Source organism: Neltuma alba, unplaced genomic scaffold, assembly GCF_004799145.2.
Source record: "Neltuma alba isolate B1F8T4 unplaced genomic scaffold, ASM479914v2 tig00012869_pilon, whole genome shotgun sequence".
NCBI lineage: Eukaryota > Viridiplantae > Streptophyta > Magnoliopsida > Fabales > Fabaceae > Neltuma > Neltuma alba.
Window position 1 is genome coordinate 40,520 of NW_021637249.1, and position 18,623 is coordinate 59,142.

An 18,623-nucleotide genomic window follows, 5' to 3' on the forward strand; every position below is an offset into this window, starting at 1 on the left:
AGAGTTTGTTTATTTTTATTTTAATATTAAATATGAGACTCTAGCTTAATTTTTTTTTCATATTTATTTATTTAAGATAATTGTTATAATAATGATAATTTTAGTTAATGTGCATGATTTTGTTTAATAACTAACGATTTTCACCATTAAAAACATTAAAAAAAAAAAAAAAAAGGCGACCGACTACAAAAGGGATGGAGGCACGTGGCGCGTGCTTAAGGCCATTGGGCAAAATTTCGGCTAGGCGGGAAAACATGGACTGGCGTTTTGTGTTCCGCAATCCGGATCAAACCCATTTAAAATCCTAATCTTCTGTGGTGTGAGAAACAAAATATCCTGATCTTCCTTTTTGTGCGCGCAATCGAATTTATATTCGCTAAATCAATCGAGAATTGCGGACTTAGGTTTCAGTCTCGTCCACAATTTCGAGCCCAAGACGGATGTGCGCGCGAACACATAATCGGTCATTTGCCATGTCCACGCGTTCTGATACCCTAAATTAATGCAAATTCTTTGATCGTATTCGGAAATTTTCTTTGGGAAATTTGACTGATTGCATTCTGATTCCTCTCCAGAATGGTCGAAACCCTCCGTAGCTATTAATGTTCACCTGAACTAAATACTGTACATTCGTTTTAATTCCAATAGTAAATTTTGGGACGAGAGAACTAATTTTTGAATCAATCATAATCCATCTGTTTCTAATTTTGTCGGATGCAATTCATTATGTGAGATTTGACGTTCATAGAAGAAATCGGTTATATTGGCGTAGAATGCTCGCAGCGTGCGTTAAATGTTAAGAACAGTGGCTCTGAAGTCTGGAGTGTCGTAGGCTTGTAGCATTCTTATTTTGGTTCAGCTATGGGCAGCGGAACCGCAAGCGTTCTTGAATTATGTTGTTGTCCTTGTTGAGTAAGCGCTCGTTGGAGATTGATTCCAGGTAGTTTCTATTGTAAAGCTTCGTATTTACCCAGCAGCCTCCATTTCCTTTTGCCCAGCTGCAAATCGTTCACAGATTCAATCATTTTCAGTGGAATTTACAGTTTTTCTTTTGCTCTTGTTTTCGGTCACATGCCAGCTTGTATTGTTTATTGGTAGTGTTTTCCTTCTTTATTCCATGAAAACGATCAAGCACACGTATTTCTGCAGGGATTCCTATGGCTTTGCATTAAGACCACAGCACGCACAAACGTACAGAGAGTATGCTTCCATCTACAAGGTTTTTATTACTTTTTTTTTTTTTTTGGTGTTCCGCTGCTTCAGTTTCAATATTTTCAATTTTTCACCGCTGACACCAGTACATGCACACGCATTTAAGAGAAATTTGTTACATTCTACGATGAGGCATATTCCAGCACATTTTATTGGGAAAAAAATTAGTTTTCTGCTTACAATCAACATAATTAAATCATCTCACTCAAAATCCATAATAATAACTACTTTTTTTTTCCCCCACGACTGACGATAATGAAGAGAACAGCTACGCAGGACATGCATTGTCAACTTGTTCAAATAACTAGCGTCGAGTAGTTTCTTTGAAGTTCGGAAAGTTGATTTTTTTTTTTTTGGGGTTACATACCATCGCACAAAAAGAGTAAAAAATGTAGACAAGCTCCTTCTCATTGAAATCACTGAATTACTCCATATTTTTGGTTTTTCAACCTTTTTTCTTTTGAAAAAAATTATTGAAGAATCACATCGAAAGCATAGAAGCATGCACTATAACCTGACTGCTTGACAAAAGACAAGGCCTTAATAAAATATGTCCTTTGCAACATTGAGGACTGGTTTTTACTGATAAGCAACACAAATTCCATTCAGTATTACCGCTGAACCAGTATATCTATGATATCAGGTAGAGGAGGATGAAAGATGTGATAAATGGAGGAACTTCTTTGAACAGATATCTAAATCATCTCAACCATATTCTTTAGAGACAGGAGGAGAGAAAGGTACGGAGAGGATTAGTGAAGGAAACGATTTTAGGGGCAAGGAGTCTGCTGAAGGCAATGAGAGAAAAGAACATTTATATGTAGGGGGGACTAGTAAAGAAGGTGGTTCAGATTATGGCAATTCTGATGAAGAAACTGAGCCTAAAGAGGAGACAAGTCTAGAGAGGCTGGGTGATGAAGATGATTCAAGTGTAACAGGAAGTACTTCTGATAATGTGGTCCATCTTTCAGAAGAAAGAAAGACTGTTAAACTTGGAATCTGCGCTGAAATTAGACCGTCTCTCATTGACATTGAGAAAATTATGAGTTCTCGCATCAGGAAGGGAAAGATTGTGAAAGGTCAGCAGATAAAGGGTAATGACAACCATCTTCCATCGATGCAACAATCTGAATCTGTCAAAGGGGCTTCTGAGCGGACCTGTGAGGATGATGTCTGCGTAAATGAGACTCTAGACAACAATACCAATGCATCAAGGAATGATAATGCTTTTGTGGACCGAGACTCATCTGAGCTTTTCTTTGCATGGAAAGAACTTCAGTTCCTTGTTCAGGGAGGAGTGCCAAAGGATATCAGAGGAGAGGTATAATTGATGCTTTCTATTTCTTTAATTCATTTACCTTCGTACTTTGCAAGAAAAAAGTGCAGTCTTTGCTACAATATTGTTTTACTTATTACAGGTCTGGCAAGCCTTTGTAGGTGTGAAGACACGTCGGGTGGAAAGCTATTATGAGAATCTGTTAGCTGAAGAAATACATGGTGGTGAAAGCAAGGAGCGGGATGACCTGTCTGGTGCATTTGGGAAATGGAGAAAGCAGATTGAGAAGGTCATTAGCTGCACGCGCCTTGGACTTTATTTTGATTTGTAGGTGCTGCTTCTTTGGCTTTATCTTGTAAGTTGGCTCCCTCCTTAGACTAAACCATGCTTTCCATTTACAGGATGTGCCGAGAACTTTCCCAGGTCATCCTGCTCTGGATGAAAATGGCAGGAATTCCTTGAGGCGCCTACTTCTTGCATATGCTCGGCATAACCCCTCTGTAGGGTACTGTCAGGTAACAGGGGTTTAATAGTGTAGGTAAAAACTAATTTAACTGGTACTTCCTGATATTTCAGTTTCCTTGGACTTATTGTCTGATGTATCCATCCCTGTTCAATCGTAAACTCACAAGGTAAGCTCAAATTCTTGGTGCTATGAGTAAAATCAAGGATCAATATTTCCAGAAGCCTTTATTATTGATTTGCTGGAAAAATGTGCATTTTTCTGTCTAAAATTCTCCATTCATTTCTTTTTTTTCCACTTACATTTTAAGAATACAAATATCATGCTTTAACTGAAATTAGGTTGAATATGTGCTTCCTGAGCTTATGTTTCTTCCAAGTTAAGTTACATAGTAACCTTGCTGATTTACAAATTACAACATACAAATGAATTTGGAAGCTCTCTTTCAAGTTAGTTGGGGGTTGATTTTGTTTTTGCTTTTGGCATCTTAATCATTAGCTGAGGACTTTGAGTTGACTCTTTAATGTGATTGCGAGTGGTCTGGTATCCTTTCCAACTAGTGACCATACCTCTTTTAACTCTCTCTCTCTCTCTCTCTCTCTCTCTCTCTCTAAATGCTTGGTATAGATATTAAGTTATCATTGTCTTAAAAGTGTGCGTAGCACATAACCTTAGTGTTTCTGGTGTTTCAACTCTGCTGGCTGCACCTGGTGCTGTAAACCAAAACATAGTTTTTCATAAAATAGAGAAGATATTCAAAAACTTGAATTGTAGCTTTACTGTTAGAAGACTATGTACTGTCACCTATATAGTAGATTTCTCGTTTTTGACAGACAGACCGTAAAGTGCATTTGCATTCCCATAATTGTTTCTTGGATTAATACTATTTTTAGTCCTTATAGTTTGATCGAATTTTGATTTTATTCCCTATAATTTCAAATAATTGGTTTTAGTCCTTATAGTATAATTTTTTGGTCTGAGTTTAATAAATAATCTATATACTTTTAGCAAGTTTTGGTTTTGATCCCTATGTCTAAACTCAAATCAAGTCCTTATGAAACTATAAGGATCAAAATCAACGATTTAAAGCTGTAAGGACCAAAACCAAATTGGATGAAATTGTAAGGACCAACAATGACATTAATTCTTGTTTCTCTCTTCTTTTATTCTGTTGGGGTGTGGGGATGGTTGGGTGAGAAACATGTTGATGGTAACTTTGAATTCTTTCTTGGCGGTAATCATCTATGTTGTCATGATTGTGTGCCACTGAAACATTGGCAGGCAATGAACTTCTTTGCTGGTTTATTGCTGCTTTTTATGCCTGAAGAAAATGCCTTTTGGTAGGTTTGAGAAGCTTACTCTTTTAATCCCTCTCTGTAGCGTAGATAGCTGTCTAATACTCTAGCAACAATACTTATAGCTTGAAAATAAATAATATTTCTGACTAGACTGGTAACCCTTTCAACCATAATACATTCATAAATTTTTATCGTTTGGCATACCTTAAGTACAATATTTGGAGAACAGTTGACTATGTAAATATGAGTTCTTGTCTTTTCTTATGCACAATACTTGATTTAATCTGGATTTGTTAGCTTATTAGTTTTAGTTGGATTTCTCAGGGCATTGGTGGGCATTATTGATGATTATTTTGAAGGCTGTTATACAGAGGAAATGATAGAATCTCAGGTTTAGTTCTACTAGCTCAACTTTTTAAATTATATCGCTTTATTTTTATCCTCAATCAGTATTTAATGTTTGTTTCATAGTTACAGTATAGAGGGACTTAGTAATTCCCCATGGCAGTCATGGAAGATTTTGTTTTGTCAGGTGGACCAGTTAGTTTTTGAGGAATTGGTGCGTGAAAGATTTCCAAAGCTGGGTTTGTAATTGCTAGATTTTCTTAGCAGTTGTTTTGTTTGCATATTAAGCAGCTTGCATCGACATTTTATTCTATTGCCATTTTTGTTGCAGTAAAACATTTGGATTACTTAGGAGTGCAAGTGACATGGATTTCTGGACCTTGGTTCCTTTCAATCTTTGTGAACACACTTCCTTGGGAAAGCGGTGAGATTTATGCTGGTTTTTTTTTTTTCCCTTTTTTTGGTTCTCACAAACTTACAAAATTGACTTTGAACTTGTTATATCCTAAAGCATGTTGCCTTACAGTGGATTAATTTTTCTATAGTTCTTCGAGTCTGGGATGTGCTGCTATTTGAAGGGAACCGTGTCATGTTATTTCGAACAGCACTAGCGCTAATGGAATTATACGGTACTGAGTTGCATTTTCCAGTGTTTGAGTCAAATATTAGGTGAACATAGATGAAGTTTATTTTCAATCAAGTTTAATATAATAGCAATTTATCATGTCTTGTTATAGGTTCTTCATTAGTTACAACAAAAGATGCAGGTGATGCACTCACACTTTTACAGTCACTTACTGGCTCAACATTTGACAGCAGCCAGCTAGTCTTTACTGCTTGCATGGGCTTTCTAGCAGTGACTGAGGCCAGATTGCAGGAACTAAGAGATAAACATCGGTCATCTGTATTAGTTGTCTTGGAGGAAAGGTCAAAAAAGGGATGCATTTCAAAGGATTCAAAAGGGGTTGCAGCTAAACTGTCCAGCTTCAAGCGTGAGCCAGGATCTCTGGCAGAAGAAAGGAAGACTGCTGATGAGGAAAAATCATATTTGGAGCCTCAATCTTCTAATTTGGATGAATTTCTTAATGGCCTTCATGGTAGTCAAGAGGACGATTCTCTACCAGATCTCCAGGAACAGGTTGCTTCCTTTAGACCTTGCTAACATTATTGTTTTTCAATTTATATTCATCTATCACTATTTTCCCCCAATTGTATCCACCATATCATTTTTTCAGCCAATGAAGATCTGCTTTCTTCAATGCCATCCAGTATCCAGTATATGGATTGGTTTGCAAGTTTTCCCCAACTATTATGCATGAATAATTATTTAAGCATCATAGAATGTGTCTTCATCTATTTTCTGAAATAATCATAAAGATGTGGTTTATTTGAGTTATTCACTTGATAAATATTGGGAGCAATCTGCATATTCTGTTGATCATAATCTAGTGTATTCGACTAGCTGCACCTAGTTTGGTAGGTACGGCCACATTCCACGGCAGCATTAGTAAAAAATATATTCCTCATGAACTTCCACGATTCAGGAGGCATGTTCTCTTCTAGTCTGCCTCCTTGGCCAAATTTTTTTTCATAGTTTTCATGTTCTATAAATAGTTGTTCTGGTGTAACTGATTCAGGCACAACTCATTTTAAGTTTCAATCAGGTGGTTTGGTTGAAGGCTGAGTTATGCAGGTTGAGTGAGGAGAAAAGAGCCTCTGTACTCAGGTTTGCTTTTCTTTGCTGCTTCTATTCTAGAGATTTTTCTGTCGATGATAATCAATTTGTTTTTCAGCCCATTGTTTAAGTTCAGAGGAGATTTCTTAGACAATAATTGTTGATGAGTTAAAGGTTGTGAGAAGTGTGTTTGCCAGTCCAATTTAGCTAGTTAGCATCATGCCTAACCTTGTGTGTACTTTCTGGTCTCCTGCTAATAGAGTATGATAGTGTGTATCCCTAAGAATGACCTTTCAAAGTTTCCAATGGCCATGTTAAAACAGATGCCAGGGTCTGGACTCTGGAAATGGCCTTAAACCACCAACAGGTGCATCTGGGCAAAGCTCCCCAGTGTTTCATTATGTTTTCTCCCTTCATTTACTCTGCATATATAGTAGCTCATTGACAAGAACAGCTGACCGTCTTTACAAAACATAGCATTCAGCACGCTTCATGTTCATTTTTGTATTTTTCTTCCTGTTTACCCCTTCCTCCATCTTTCATTGCTTCTTTTGAAATTTTAGGGGAAAATGCTTTTTGAGATATTCTACCGTTTTCTATTTAATTACACTCATATTTCAAATCTTTTATCATGATGCTGTCTGAGACCAACTAATTAATCTCCATGAGTGTATTTCCATTCTTTTAACCAGATCTGAGGAGCTAGAAACAGCTCTAATGGAGGCAGTCAAGCAAGATAATCGACTGGCACTGATTGCAAAGGTATATTTAATATTTGGATAATTGCACTTGTTGTGTCTCAATTTTCCCCCTTTGGTGGGAGGCCGTGGGGCGGAGTCGGCGGTGTTCATGCTGAGTTGAGTTTGGCTTTATGTTGTATAAGTGGGAATTTGACAATATATCATGGGCCTTCGCCTATTTTCCCCTAACATACTATTGAAGCTTTTGATATTTAGTTCTATCATGCATTCTAGATGCCCACTGCTCTATGGAATCTCCTGGGGTTATCTATGATTTAGTGTTCTGGTATAGAGCATATATTAGCTATGTAGGATTATGTTTATTGTTAACTTATGTTTTGTGTATCATCTTGAATAGATCAATAGAGATGACTAATTTCTTGACACCAGCTTATGTGCTTATCCATCTACATCTTTGTTTTCAATTTTCTTTTGGAAAAATAAGTATAGATTGACAATCAGGAGGACCTTTTACTTGTCAATTGACAACAGGGGTTTTGCTTTCTGCACTATCCGGTACCCATCTATTTTTTTTCCCCTGCCTGACGCATATGTCCTGATGATATAGATATGACTATTGACATATTATTATTATTGAGAGAGAAAGACTTAGATGGAGATGACTATGTAATCATCCAAATTAGCTGAGGACCTTTACTTACTCGAAATATCATACGAACCCTGGGAAAGGCTCGTTCAGCGTCCTAGTGCAATAATAATCTGTTCTTCCTTTCGAAATCTTTGGTGGCGTTTGGCTTCCTAGGTTTATTAATGTGTTCAAAATCATACAGGTTGAGCAATTGGAGCAGGAGGTAGCTGAGTTACAGCAAGTCCTTGCTGGAAAGAAAGAACAAGAAGCTTCCATGCTGAAGGTTCTAGCGTGTACCTGTTCACTCCACTGCCTATTTTCACGGATTTGAATGCAAAACGAATTAGTGAAACTCATGTGCACAATGGAAAATGTTGATTGTTGAATCTATCTGCACGCTACAGGTCCTAATGCAGCTAGAGCAGGGGCAAAAAATTGCTGAAGATGCTCGCAGAAAAGCAGAGCAAGGTGTTGCTGCTCAGAAACGTGAGGCTCATGTGCTTCAGGTACCCTGCCCTAATTATTATCTGAGAATGCCTTGAATTGATCAGGACTCCCCATGGCTCCTTTTATATATATCAAACTCCTTGGAAAATTTGAGCACACTAATTTTTGATAGAATGACGATAGCTTAAACTCATAATGTGCACCGAGTATTTGTTCTTTAATGCCCAATAGCTTCAATATTCTACCGTCTGTAATCTTGCAAAGTAAATATATGCAATGTCCCTGTTCATGTGTATCCGATAAATTGGATGCAGCACAAATTTTAGTAGTTGAGAAATGAAATAGGAGACTTTTCATGTAATTATCATTAATATGTGGTGTGGCTGAAGTTAACTGCTATTATATTGAGATTATAATTTCCGCCATTATGTTTGGTCTGTGGACTTAGTTCCTAATTCCCAAGCGCAAGTATCTAAATCAAATTTAAGGATTTTGTTTTACAACCAGATTATGTTAAGGATTTTCGAAGAAATTATGTTATCTATCACAAATATTGGTTATTATGCAGGAAAAGTATGATAAGGCCATGGCTTCAATGGCTGAGATGGAAAAGCGAGTGTTAATGGCAGAAAGTTCATTGGAGGCTACCCGTCAATATGAATCTGGCCTATCCAGAGCACTTTCTTCTCCAAGGTATAAATTTTTCATACTTCAGTTTTTTTTTTTAATGAACATACTTCAGATTTTGCATTCCACTTCTTCAGATTTTAAATTACCCATTCTTGTTTTGACCATATTATGGGATTAACCAATAAGATTTTGTAAGCTTAATGGTGTGGTTTTCATTTGCTATCATTAACTGTAGGGCCGGTCTAGCACCAAGCCCGAGGGAAGAAAAGCCTTCACGGAAGATAGGTCTACTAAGCTTTGGACTGACTTGGCGTGACAAAAACAGGGTAATAATAACTTCGATTTTTTTCTGCTCTCGATCTCCAACTTGACATATTCAATTCCACAGGCTATTCCTTGACATCAATTTCACATTCAATTCAGTTTCTTGGTCCTTCATGTATGAAATAACCAATTTGTGCATCTCGAAATGTCTCTAAAAGTCTAAATTCTTCAAGATGGCCATTTGGTTGGCTTTGACTTTTGTTTTTGTTTGAATCAGGGAACACCGATAGGTGTGGGGGGATCTTGTGAAAGCAAGCCTAAAAATTGGGGAACTGACGCTGTCACTCCGAGGAAGGAGTCCAGTAAACAAGAACAAGACTAATAGAGCAGTCTCTGCGGAAACTCAAGGCTCATTCTCCTCCTGCGTCAGAACATCCGGGTAATTACTTGATTTTGGCTTTTCTTTTTCCTCACATTTTTTAGTTAGTCCCATTGAAACGTAATTAATATCAATCAATGTCAATATAAAGTATAAAATTTAAGTCAAGCTGTATTAATTATAAACGATAAACTATACCACTCATCTTAAAATCCATACGACCCAAGAAAAATTGTTTAGTTCAAGTGTAAAATTTGTTATTGACAGTGATCGTATTCCATGTGCGTACCTTCAGTCCAGCTCCTGCCACGGAATACAAGGCGCATGGATAACGAACCCAGCAAGAAATAAAAGGGAAAAGTAAGTGAAAGATACTGTAATAGCTCCAACGGAAACAGGAGCAGTTCAATGCACCCTCTTCACATAAATAAAAACAAAAATTCACAAAGTTTTTCCGCGACTATGCTCTGACCTGAGAAATAAATAATAACCACAAAAGAACAGCTGATATTAACGTCTATAGACATATATTTTGCATTAGAGCTACAACATGGAAAAGTTTCCTTCAAATCACGTACGTGAAAAATCACGACACCGTGATCAGTTCCATATCATCTTCCTCTCCTGGTTGTAGGCGTAGCAGGGGCAAGGCGTGGGCTATGAAGAGAGTGCGAATTGCTATCATACCTTTGGGAAGCAAGATAAGACAAGGCAGTGACGACATCAGCTATAACTGGCCGCATATTTGCTTGCTCCTGAACACACATTGCTGCAACAGCAAGGGCTTGATATAAGCCTCGGGGAGGATACTGACCTTGAAGCATTGGATCAGCCATCTGTGAAAATTTTCTTCGATCTTTAAACAAGGGTCTAGCCTGCAATTTATTCATCAATCAGGATGGTCTATCCCAAAGTCACTGTTCAAATTAATCAAATTACTCAATAGGAGCAAGACTCGGTCATACAATCATGTCATGATTGAATGAATTAAGTTCTTCAATTTCTTCTAGATAGCCAGCGAAAAACAATGTAGAAGTCAGAGAATCAATGTGATACACAATTTGAAAGTTCGCCATAAATTCATTTTGACAGTAGAATTAAGAGGGGACAACAAAACAGAACAGGAGGATCAGGAATCATCTTAAAAGAGGGAAGAAAACACAAACCTAGGGAATAATCCTAAAAGAGTGCAAAAAGAGCTTGTATGATATGTTTGATTAGATTTAATTAAAAGGTGATCGAGAACTATGGAAATGGGATACTGGGAATGAAAAATAATTGAATACCATAAATTCTCAAGCCCAAGTAAGACTGCAAGTAATAGTTTTCAAGCATCGCCAAATCATATGGAACCGCACTTCCTTTATTTTATTCGGCGGCCATCCATTAGATCTAGTTCATTAATATCGTCACCGTCAAGTCATCAACCAAGCCGGCGAACAATATAAGCAGTGAGATATTCTTACCCATGCAACAAGATTCTGCTCCCCCGCAGCTTTTGAACTGTCAATGGCTTTCCTTCCTGTAATTATTTCCAGCAGAACTATGCCAAAGCTATAAACATCTGATTTCAGAGTCAGTTGACCAGTCATGGCATATTCTGGAGCACAATATCCATAGGTACCCATAACCCTTGTGGATACGTGGGTGTTTTCCCCAACAGGTCCAAGTTTAGCCAAACCAAAATCAGATAACTTTGGATGATACCCCTCCCCAAGCAAAATGTTTGAACACTTTAAGTCTCGGTATATGACAGGAGGGTTTGCTTTGTCATGCAGATATTCCAATCCCTTGGCCGCCCCAGCAGCAATTTTCATTCGCGTGTTCCAGTCAAGCCGTTTTTTGGCAGGAGAAATATCTGCAAATCAAAAGGCATAACCACTGCCTCCTATTAGACTATCATATGCAATTTTGAAGAGATGGAAGTAACAAGCATGGAGATCTGAGATACAAATACCATATAAGTGATCTTCCAAGGATCCTAATGGCATGTATTCATAAACTAGAAGCCTTTGATCTCCATCAGCACAATATCCAATAAGGTTGACAAGGTTAGGGTGGTGAAGTAGACTTAACATCAATACTTCAACAAGGAATTCTCTATTTCCTTGCAGCCCATCTCGGTCAAGTTGCTTTATCGCGACAACCTACATTCTCCAATGAAAAGTGATAAATTGAGCAAAAGGATAATAACAAGGAAAAAGGAAGTAAAACTAGATTGCCCGGCAACTTTCTCCTGTTCTGTGCAGACAAAGAAATCATCAGAAAACAGACCCACCTGATTAGAACTTTCCAAACGCCCCTTGTATACCCTGCCAAATCCTCCCTCTCCCAAAAGACTTTCTGTCCTAAAATTTTTAGTTGCAGTCGCCAACTCACGGAATGTGAAAGTCTGAGCCGCAATGTGATCAGAATTCCCATTTTTAGAGGTATCTTTGGAACTAGTGGATGAGTTCCTCTTCAACTTCCCTGTAAACAACAGCCGTATAATGATTAGAGGAGGGACAAGAAGAAGCAGAATCTCTGCCTGGTTCAGTGGGTCGCATCTATATTTCATCGGCTATTTCCATGTTCATCCTGTCTCTTGAAATGTAAAAATACTATGGAGCGAGCATGTTTCACTGTTCAAGCCCCAGCAGGATGTAGACAAACATCAAATAAATCTGAGATTTAATTTAGTTTTGCCACGTAGAATGCATCAATTCAAGCTACAATCTTAAGAACAATTTTATGTTTGAATTTACTTTATGAATGTGGAAACCGATAATTCCAACGGAAGCAGCTCAAATAAGAGGTTTTATACCATTATGAAGGTGAAAACTGCCGAAATATTTTCGCAGCACTTTACTTTCATGAAGCATCCTCTAAATCTAAATTCTAGTCATGCATAGATCCGAGAAATGCGATGATGGAATAGAACCTAGAAATACAGAACAGAAGATTAAATAACAAAGGCATACATCACTATCAGATCACAGCTATCCGCATTGAGGAAATTCGCATATTTTGGCATATTAAGTACATGAAAGTCAATTGAGCTTCATTGTTACTAGAAATTCTCAAATAATTTCAGCACGACACTGTAATAGAAATCCTCAGATACCTATCGTAAACTTTTTAATGCCTAGTTAACCATACTAAAATTAATGACTGCATCCATACCTGGAGTTGTCTTGGTTTGATCTACCCTATTCTCCTGCACTTCCGTCTTCTTTATCTTATTCTTTCTCTTTTTCTTACCGGTTGGATTTCCAGAACATGGAATCCAGCCCATGCTTCTTCTTATTTTCTCCCTAGCAATGCCGGACACAACAGTAAACTAGAAGATTCAAAATGGCCGAAGAATCAGTAACTCCAGTTCACAGCAGGAACCATCGCAGACCCGAACCCGACACTGAACTCACAGTGCTCGGGCAGCTACAATTGGGAAAGAGACAACACAACACAGTGATCGCAGAATCTGAATCGCCTAATTGCTTCTCATATCTCACAGCTTTCCATTTCCCTCGAGAAATTTCGTCATTAGCGTCCCTTCGGTCGGAGAAACCCCATCGGTTTGTGAAGCACGACGCCTCACTGCCACAGGATCACCACGGAGGACAGCTTGAGACTGAAACATCTATAAACGATGTCGCTTGAGGACCAATCTCTAATAGAATATTTGCTTTTAGGATTAAAGTTAAAACCTGTCATAAAATGTCATGCTAGCCACTCCTATGTGCCCCCCTCCCACATTCTTCTATCCGAATCTGTACATTCAGATGCTTTTATGCCGCTTTTGGAATTTTCATGTTATATTATATATTTCTCAAAAAATCACTAAAAAATTCTTATTATAAAATTTATTATTTAAAGAGAGAATTATAATGAGGTTCCAAATAAGGAAAACAATTAAAAACAAATCTGTCATTCTCACTATAAGACTTGTTATTATAAACTGTTGAAGTTGTTATTGAAACTTTTTAGTAATTATTTTTTTTTGGGATTTGATTGTAATTCTTTCTTATTTAAAGGTGTTAGAACTCGCGTTGAGTAGATACAATTTCTTTCGTGATGCAAAATAAATCTTTAACAGTAAGTAAATGTCTTCTATTTTTCATACAAGTAATGGAGAATTTATTCGTTGAGAATAAATTGCATCCAGATTTCAAAATAACTTCAAGTAGTTTTTGAACATTAAATATCAAGGAAACCGGATGATCAGAGATTTGGCCGCCCGCAAAGTTCAAAACTTTTTAGCATGTAACTGGTGAAGTACTAACAGCTGTAGATCTTAATGACACTGCCATCATTATCACAAGGTGGGTCTCACAGTTAGTCCAATGCCGACTTCTTCTTTTTTTTTCCTTCTTCTTTATTTGCCTGCTTTGGTTTCTTTATCCTTTAAGTCAATAAAAGTGGCTTTAGAAGAAACAAGCGATCATGATAACGTGGAAGAATTATTCCAATGATCAAACAAGTGTGTTCCTGGTCTCGTTTAAAATTAAACTTTGAGATCAATTTGACGTCAAAATTTAGATAAACTCAATTTTTTTTAAAATCATGTTGATGTGAATCGCTAGGACCATATGAGAAAGGATTAGTACGAATTGAGATGTAATTTGACATGAGAATAATGACGATACAGTCGTTGTTTTCATTAACATTGAAAGAAATTAATCAGTGACTCCGCCAAAGGGTGTATATACTCCTCCGGTCCTTATTATAAGACCTAATTTGACTTTTTATTTGGTCCTAATTATAAGACTCAATCCATTTTGTCTCTTATATTTATGCATTTTTTTCCAAGATAATCTTTCTAATAATGATAGTTTTAGCCAATATACTTAATTAGCAAGGATATTTTAGGAATGACAACACTTATTTATTATAAATAATTAATTTAATTTACTTCCTTAATCTCCTCAAATAAGTCAATTGGGTCTTATAATTAGGACCGGAGGAGTACTACCTCTAGTCTTTAATATAAAATCCTGTTTAATTTTTATTTTGATCTTAAATATAAGATTTTAATCCACTCTATTTCTCATATTTATATTTTTTTTCCAAAGTAGCCCTTCTAATAATAAGAGTTCTAGTCAATATATTTGATTAATAAGGGTATTTTAGGAAAGACAACACCTATTTAGAACAAATAACTAACTCAATTTACTTTTTTAATATCTTCAAATTAGTCAACCGGCTCTTATAATTAAGACCGGAAATAGTGTTAGACAAAGAGAATATAGTTAAATCCTCCTTTCTTAGTTGACGTTCATCTTTTTCAAATTTTCTTTGAATGATATGTGAGAATTACATATCTTTTCTTTTCAGACTTTGACGCGAATTTTGAATGATGCATTTTTTCAATAAACTTTGTCTCAACCAGTTGTTATTATAAGGCTCCTTTTTCATTATCTTAGGATTTCATCTATCTATTTCTTAATTATATTTTATTTTGATATCTCTTAATTAACTAAGCACCCTCCTAACCCAACAAGACGCCATCTTTCAATTGATGAACTTCATTAAGAATAATTTTATTTTAAAATGTTAACTAATCTTAGCCAGACTCTTTATCAATATATGTGAAGTTATTAATATATCCTTAAAATTAGAATGGGGAAGAGTATATTTCATACTAAATTAACGTGACAAGAGACGATATGTATAAACAATTATCGAAATCTTGTGGCGGATCTGTGTGTGTCTCTCTCTCTTTTCGGCCTACAATGTTAAAGGTTTTAACTTTTAAATGAAACGGGCAGGAAAAGAAATTGAGCAGCACAAGTTTGTTTGTGGTAACATATATGTTTGTGTAATATCTAGAATTATGGAATTTATCGTTATTGATTAGAGTTCTTGCATGTCTGGGATTAAACCAAAAAAATAATTAATACTACCTCCGGTCCTAATTATAAGAGCCAGTTGACTAATTTGAAGAGATTAAGGAAGTAAGTTGAGTTAGTTATTTATCCTAAATAGGTGTTGTCTTTCCTAAAATATCCTTACTAATCAAGTGTATTGACTATAACTCTTATTATTAGAATGACTATTTTGAAAAGAAATGTATAAATATAAGAGACAAAATGGATTGGAGTCTTATATTTAGAACCAAAATAAAAGTCAAATAAGGTCTTATATTAAAAACCGAAGGTAGTATATCATACACGCCATTTTTCACCTTCCACATATTTTCTTTATTAATGATTAAAAAATAAAAAGAAGGGCATGTCATGCGTCTGTGTAAGGAAATACACAATCTAACTCCATCAGATTAAACAAGCGTCCATTTTGTGGATTACAACACCGATTATTTCTTACTAACGAGGACTTGTTGGAATCGAGGGAGAAGCAAACGCAGGGGAAGGAGTACCAGTGAGACTCCACGATGCAAAAATATCAACAAGTTTGCAGCAAGTAGGGCCGCTGAATCGAATTGAATCATGCTTGGTGGTCAAGGCATCTCATGGTTGTGCTTTCCCTCGTACTTGGTCCTAACTGCTCCTGGCTCATCTATTGCTCTTTCATCATGTTTTCGCACCTTACACTTCATGTTAGTACAGCTATAGTAACTTCTACAACACAATTTCAATTTTTCAGCCATTTTTCAAAGGAGCTGTAATATCTTCTGAGCCAGAAAACATGTCAAGGGGTGTCTTGAAGTCTCGGGCACGCTAACTTCGCATCACATAAAGGCCATGCTGAGAAGATTGAAACTCTATCAAATATCAAACCTGGGATATGGATTGCCCTTCACAGCCTTCTGCCCATATTGTTTCCAGCGGAACCCATCCCCTACTATTTCTGAATCTGCATAATTTGGCACCACTCCTCCAGGCCCTTCACCTTCCTCTGAAACTGCTATTTCATAGGATTTGCTACTCTCGTTTTTCCTGAAGCAACAGCAATTAAATATAGACTACAGTAAAATACATATATACGGGAAAATGAATCATGTCGCTTGATATGTTTTTATCAGACACAAAAACATATGAGAGGTACCTTCTTTTGCTTCTAGGCTCTTCCTCCGCCTCAAACTCCTTTCTTCCTCCTTCCTCGCAATACCCAGTTTGAGCGCACGAATTCTCAAGGCCTCCTCCCCCACCATCTAACAGAGGAGTTTTTCCTTCTTTCCTCTCTCCATTGTCACTGCTCCATAAATTGTTGTTTGTGTCACTGTCTTGACTCATTTCGTCGCCCGCCGCTCCTGATAATAAAGCCGAGTTTCGCTTAGGAGGCTGAGGCTTTGAATGATTGTGTGAACCATTATATACTATTTCTGCAATCTGACCATCAAGTGATCTTTCAACCTTCTTCTTAGCGGCACAATTAGGATATGTGCATTTGTAGTAACTCCTCGGGTACTCGGTTCCTTTAACCTGCTTCTGCCCATATTTTCTCCACTTGAATCCATCATAAGAAGGTCGGCCGCCATGGTTATCGAATGTTAAAGCCTTTGTGTCTTCCTCCACCTTACAGGGTTCAGTTGCTTGGGGGGTATCAACTTTTGGGTGTAAATAGTCTCTGAACTTTTCTTGCAGTGGAGGCTGATGATGACCGGTACTGCAATTTCTCTTTTCCAATAGAAACAAGGACATAACATCAATTTTCGAAATGATATCCACATAGGAAAAGGGAGTTATTCAATTATTTACAGTACTGACCATATTTGCCAAGAGAGAAGCAGTGGTCTTTGATGCAACTTTTGCCATTGGCTTGTAAATCTTGTCAGATTTTGCACTCTGAAATTAAGAGGAAAAAACAGAGAGATATTGGAAGTGAAGAAGCCCTTAAAAGTATAGATTGTCATGTCATTATAAAGTGGAAGTTCACCTGAGAAGAATCAAAACCAGCAGGAGGAAGGGGGTGATATGGGGATGGCCTGGACCTCACAGTTTTGGGTCTGATGGCTGAATCTGAGGTTTGATAAGAGTGAACAGAGGAAAAAGAGACATTAATGGCACCTGCAAGCGGTTTTGAGACAGGTCTAAAGGTGGAGCAAGTAGGCCTTGAAGCAACAGGTTTTGCAATTACTGCTCTTTCTGCTTCCTCACTTCCATCTTCAATCGCTATGTCATTGCGGAGTTGTGATCCCTTCATGTAGGAAGAAGAAGCAAAATCATCGTCTTCAGAATATGAAAGACAGCAAATAAGAGAATGTTATCAGGCGTCCCGCTCGTACTATTCTTGCCAAGTTTCGATAGTAGAAGTGCACTAAATATAATGTAGGTGATTATTTGCTCAAAAAAAAAAATAATGTAGGTGATTATAATATTTGAAGATATGACATGAAGGGATCAGGATAAAGCCATCCTTTTCATATGAGCGAGCTAAAATGGGGTATGAGAACCGTAAAGAAATGAATATATCCGCTAGCAATTTTCTTTTCTCAAGCGTGTTGGATCAAAACAAAAAAAAAACCAACTTCGCCGTCCGTGGGGATCGAACCCACGACCACGTGGTTAAAAGCCACGCGCTCTACCACTGAGCTAGGACGGCCAGACAAGTATGCTGGTAAAACAATTTGCACAGCAGCTTATGGTGAAACAATTTTAAAAAGTAACGCCATCCGTGGGGATCGAACCCACGACCACGTGGTTAAAAGCCACGCGCTCTACCACTGAGCTAGAACGGCCCCATAGTGCCCGCGCGCACATATTATATTCTAAAGAACACTGATTCAATCATCCTCTAACTTAGAGGATAATGTAAATTTGAATTTCTAGCCAGAATTAATTTTAAATGAAATTGTAAGTAAAATTTTAATTTTTAACCAAAAGAAAGTAAGACAAGATCTTCTTGAAAGTAATGATTAAAAATGATCACATTTTAGTTGTAAAAAATTACCTTAATATTATTGTAGGCGGTTTACCATTTTTTTAAATGGATTAATTCAGTTAAACCCTTGAATTTGGTTGATCTTCATGTTTATTTTTACCATTGAAAATATAATTTTATCTAAACTTAAGTGTACAAATTCAAATACATATAAGTTTATAGTTTGTATTTTTCTTGCCAACATCTAAATTAAGTACTGTTTAGGGTTTAGTACTTTTCGGATAAGATATGAATAACACAATAATCACAAAATATGATTCTTTAATTGAACTCGATGTATGCTGATGTTGCCTCACCCTAATAACAGTAGGTATTTGGAAAATTTAGTGTTAGTACCTCTTGCTTCTTATCACCAAAACACAATATTCAAAGGATGTTTGATTAAAGCTATAATGATGTCCTCTAAATGCATCCAACCCTGTGCAGGGGTATTTTGTTCCCCTTGTTTTGTTATTTAATTAATGATGTTCTCTAGAGCAGTTAAT

General features: G+C 36.9%; 3 protein-coding genes and 2 non-coding genes across 8 annotated transcripts; 1 reads left to right on the top strand and 4 right to left on the bottom strand.

Moving 5' to 3' along the window:
* The first annotated feature begins 341 nt into the window (after positions 1-341).
* On the top strand, positions 342-10,033 carry LOC114732013 (TBC domain-containing protein C215.01-like). Of its 3 annotated transcripts, XM_028919286.1 has the most exons (19): positions 342-940; positions 1,150-1,219; positions 1,856-2,533; positions 2,631-2,777; positions 2,890-3,003; positions 4,233-4,291; positions 4,574-4,640; positions 4,782-4,833; positions 4,926-5,018; positions 5,140-5,223; positions 5,332-5,732; positions 6,259-6,320; positions 6,962-7,031; positions 7,801-7,881; positions 8,003-8,104; positions 8,614-8,738; positions 8,911-9,001; positions 9,217-9,378; positions 9,953-10,033. In XM_028919286.1, exons 1-18 carry the CDS (start codon positions 894-896, stop codon positions 9,319-9,321), a joined length of 2,448 nt encoding a protein of 815 aa, XP_028775119.1. In that variant the 5' UTR covers positions 342-893; the 3' UTR covers positions 9,322-9,378; positions 9,953-10,033. The 3 variants fall into 3 exon arrangements, with proteins under 3 accessions (XP_028775119.1, XP_028775120.1, XP_028775122.1); XM_028919287.1 differs by lacking the exons at positions 8,003-8,104; positions 8,614-8,738; positions 8,911-9,001; positions 9,217-9,378; positions 9,953-10,033 and adding an exon at positions 7,460-7,525 and having other exon boundaries at positions 6,962-7,125; positions 7,801-7,868; XM_028919289.1 differs by lacking the exons at positions 8,003-8,104; positions 8,614-8,738; positions 8,911-9,001; positions 9,217-9,378; positions 9,953-10,033 and having other exon boundaries at positions 6,962-7,125; positions 7,801-7,859.
* On the bottom strand, positions 9,691-12,987 carry LOC114732014 (probable serine/threonine-protein kinase PBL7). 2 transcript variants are annotated; one of them, XM_028919291.1, is made up of 6 exons: positions 12,481-12,987; positions 11,597-11,787; positions 11,276-11,465; positions 10,785-11,176; positions 9,897-10,193; positions 9,691-9,790 (listed from the first exon to the last, which is right to left on the bottom strand). In XM_028919291.1, the coding sequence occupies exons 1-5, from the start codon at positions 12,590-12,592 to the stop codon at positions 9,930-9,932; spliced, it is 1,149 nt and encodes a 382-aa protein (XP_028775124.1). In that variant the 5' UTR covers positions 12,593-12,987; the 3' UTR covers positions 9,691-9,790; positions 9,897-9,929. The 2 variants fall into 2 exon arrangements, with proteins under 2 accessions (XP_028775124.1, XP_028775123.1); XM_028919290.1 differs by having other exon boundaries at positions 9,691-10,193.
* A 2,557-nt stretch (positions 12,988-15,544) lies between these two features.
* LOC114732020 (WRKY transcription factor 44) lies at positions 15,545-17,478 on the bottom strand. Its single transcript, XM_028919295.1, has 5 exons — positions 17,134-17,478; positions 16,965-17,042; positions 16,303-16,874; positions 16,035-16,193; positions 15,545-15,875 (listed from the first exon to the last, which is right to left on the bottom strand). The coding sequence occupies exons 1-5, from the start codon at positions 17,398-17,400 to the stop codon at positions 15,755-15,757; spliced, it is 1,197 nt and encodes a 398-aa protein (XP_028775128.1). The 5' UTR covers positions 17,401-17,478; the 3' UTR covers positions 15,545-15,754.
* Positions 17,479-17,727: 249 nt separating this feature from the next.
* Positions 17,728-17,799, bottom strand: TRNAK-UUU (transfer RNA lysine (anticodon UUU)). Its single transcript has one exon. It is a non-coding gene; the product is annotated as a tRNA-Lys (tRNA).
* A 64-nt stretch (positions 17,800-17,863) lies between these two features.
* Positions 17,864-17,935, bottom strand: TRNAK-UUU (transfer RNA lysine (anticodon UUU)). The gene has a single exon. It is a non-coding gene; the product is annotated as a tRNA-Lys (tRNA).
* Between the last annotated feature and the right edge of the window lie 688 nt (positions 17,936-18,623).

Excerpts from the sequence above, each read along its gene's own strand:
- LOC114732013 (XM_028919286.1), top strand. The coding sequence starts at position 894 with ATGTTGTTGTCCTTGTTGAGTAAGCGCTCGTTGGAGATTGATTCCAG. Across the intron at positions 5,733-6,258 it reads TACCAGATCTCCAGGAACAG|GTGGTTTGGTTGAAGGCTGA; the intron begins GTTGCTTCCTTT and ends AGTTTCAATCAG. Across the intron at positions 9,002-9,216 it reads CTTGGCGTGACAAAAACAGG|GGAACACCGATAGGTGTGGG; the intron begins GTAATAATAACT and ends TGTTTGAATCAG.
- LOC114732014 (XM_028919291.1), bottom strand. The coding sequence starts at position 12,592 with ATGGGCTGGATTCCATGTTCTGGAAATCCAACCGGTAAGAAAAAGAGA. Across the intron at positions 11,788-12,480 it reads TCAAACCAAGACAACTCCAG|GGAAGTTGAAGAGGAACTCA; the intron begins GTATGGATGCAG and ends TGTTGTTTACAG. Across the intron at positions 11,177-11,275 it reads CTTGGAAGATCACTTATATG|ATATTTCTCCTGCCAAAAAA; the intron begins GTATTTGTATCT and ends TTTGATTTGCAG.
- LOC114732020 (XM_028919295.1), bottom strand. The coding sequence starts at position 17,400 with ATGAAGGGATCACAACTCCGCAATGACATAGCGATTGAAGATGGAAGT. Across the intron at positions 16,875-16,964 it reads CTTCTCTCTTGGCAAATATG|AGAAATTGCAGTACCGGTCA; the intron begins GTCAGTACTGTA and ends CTATTGGAAAAG. Across the intron at positions 16,194-16,302 it reads GAGCCTAGAAGCAAAAGAAG|GAAAAACGAGAGTAGCAAAT; the intron begins GTACCTCTCATA and ends CTGTTGCTTCAG.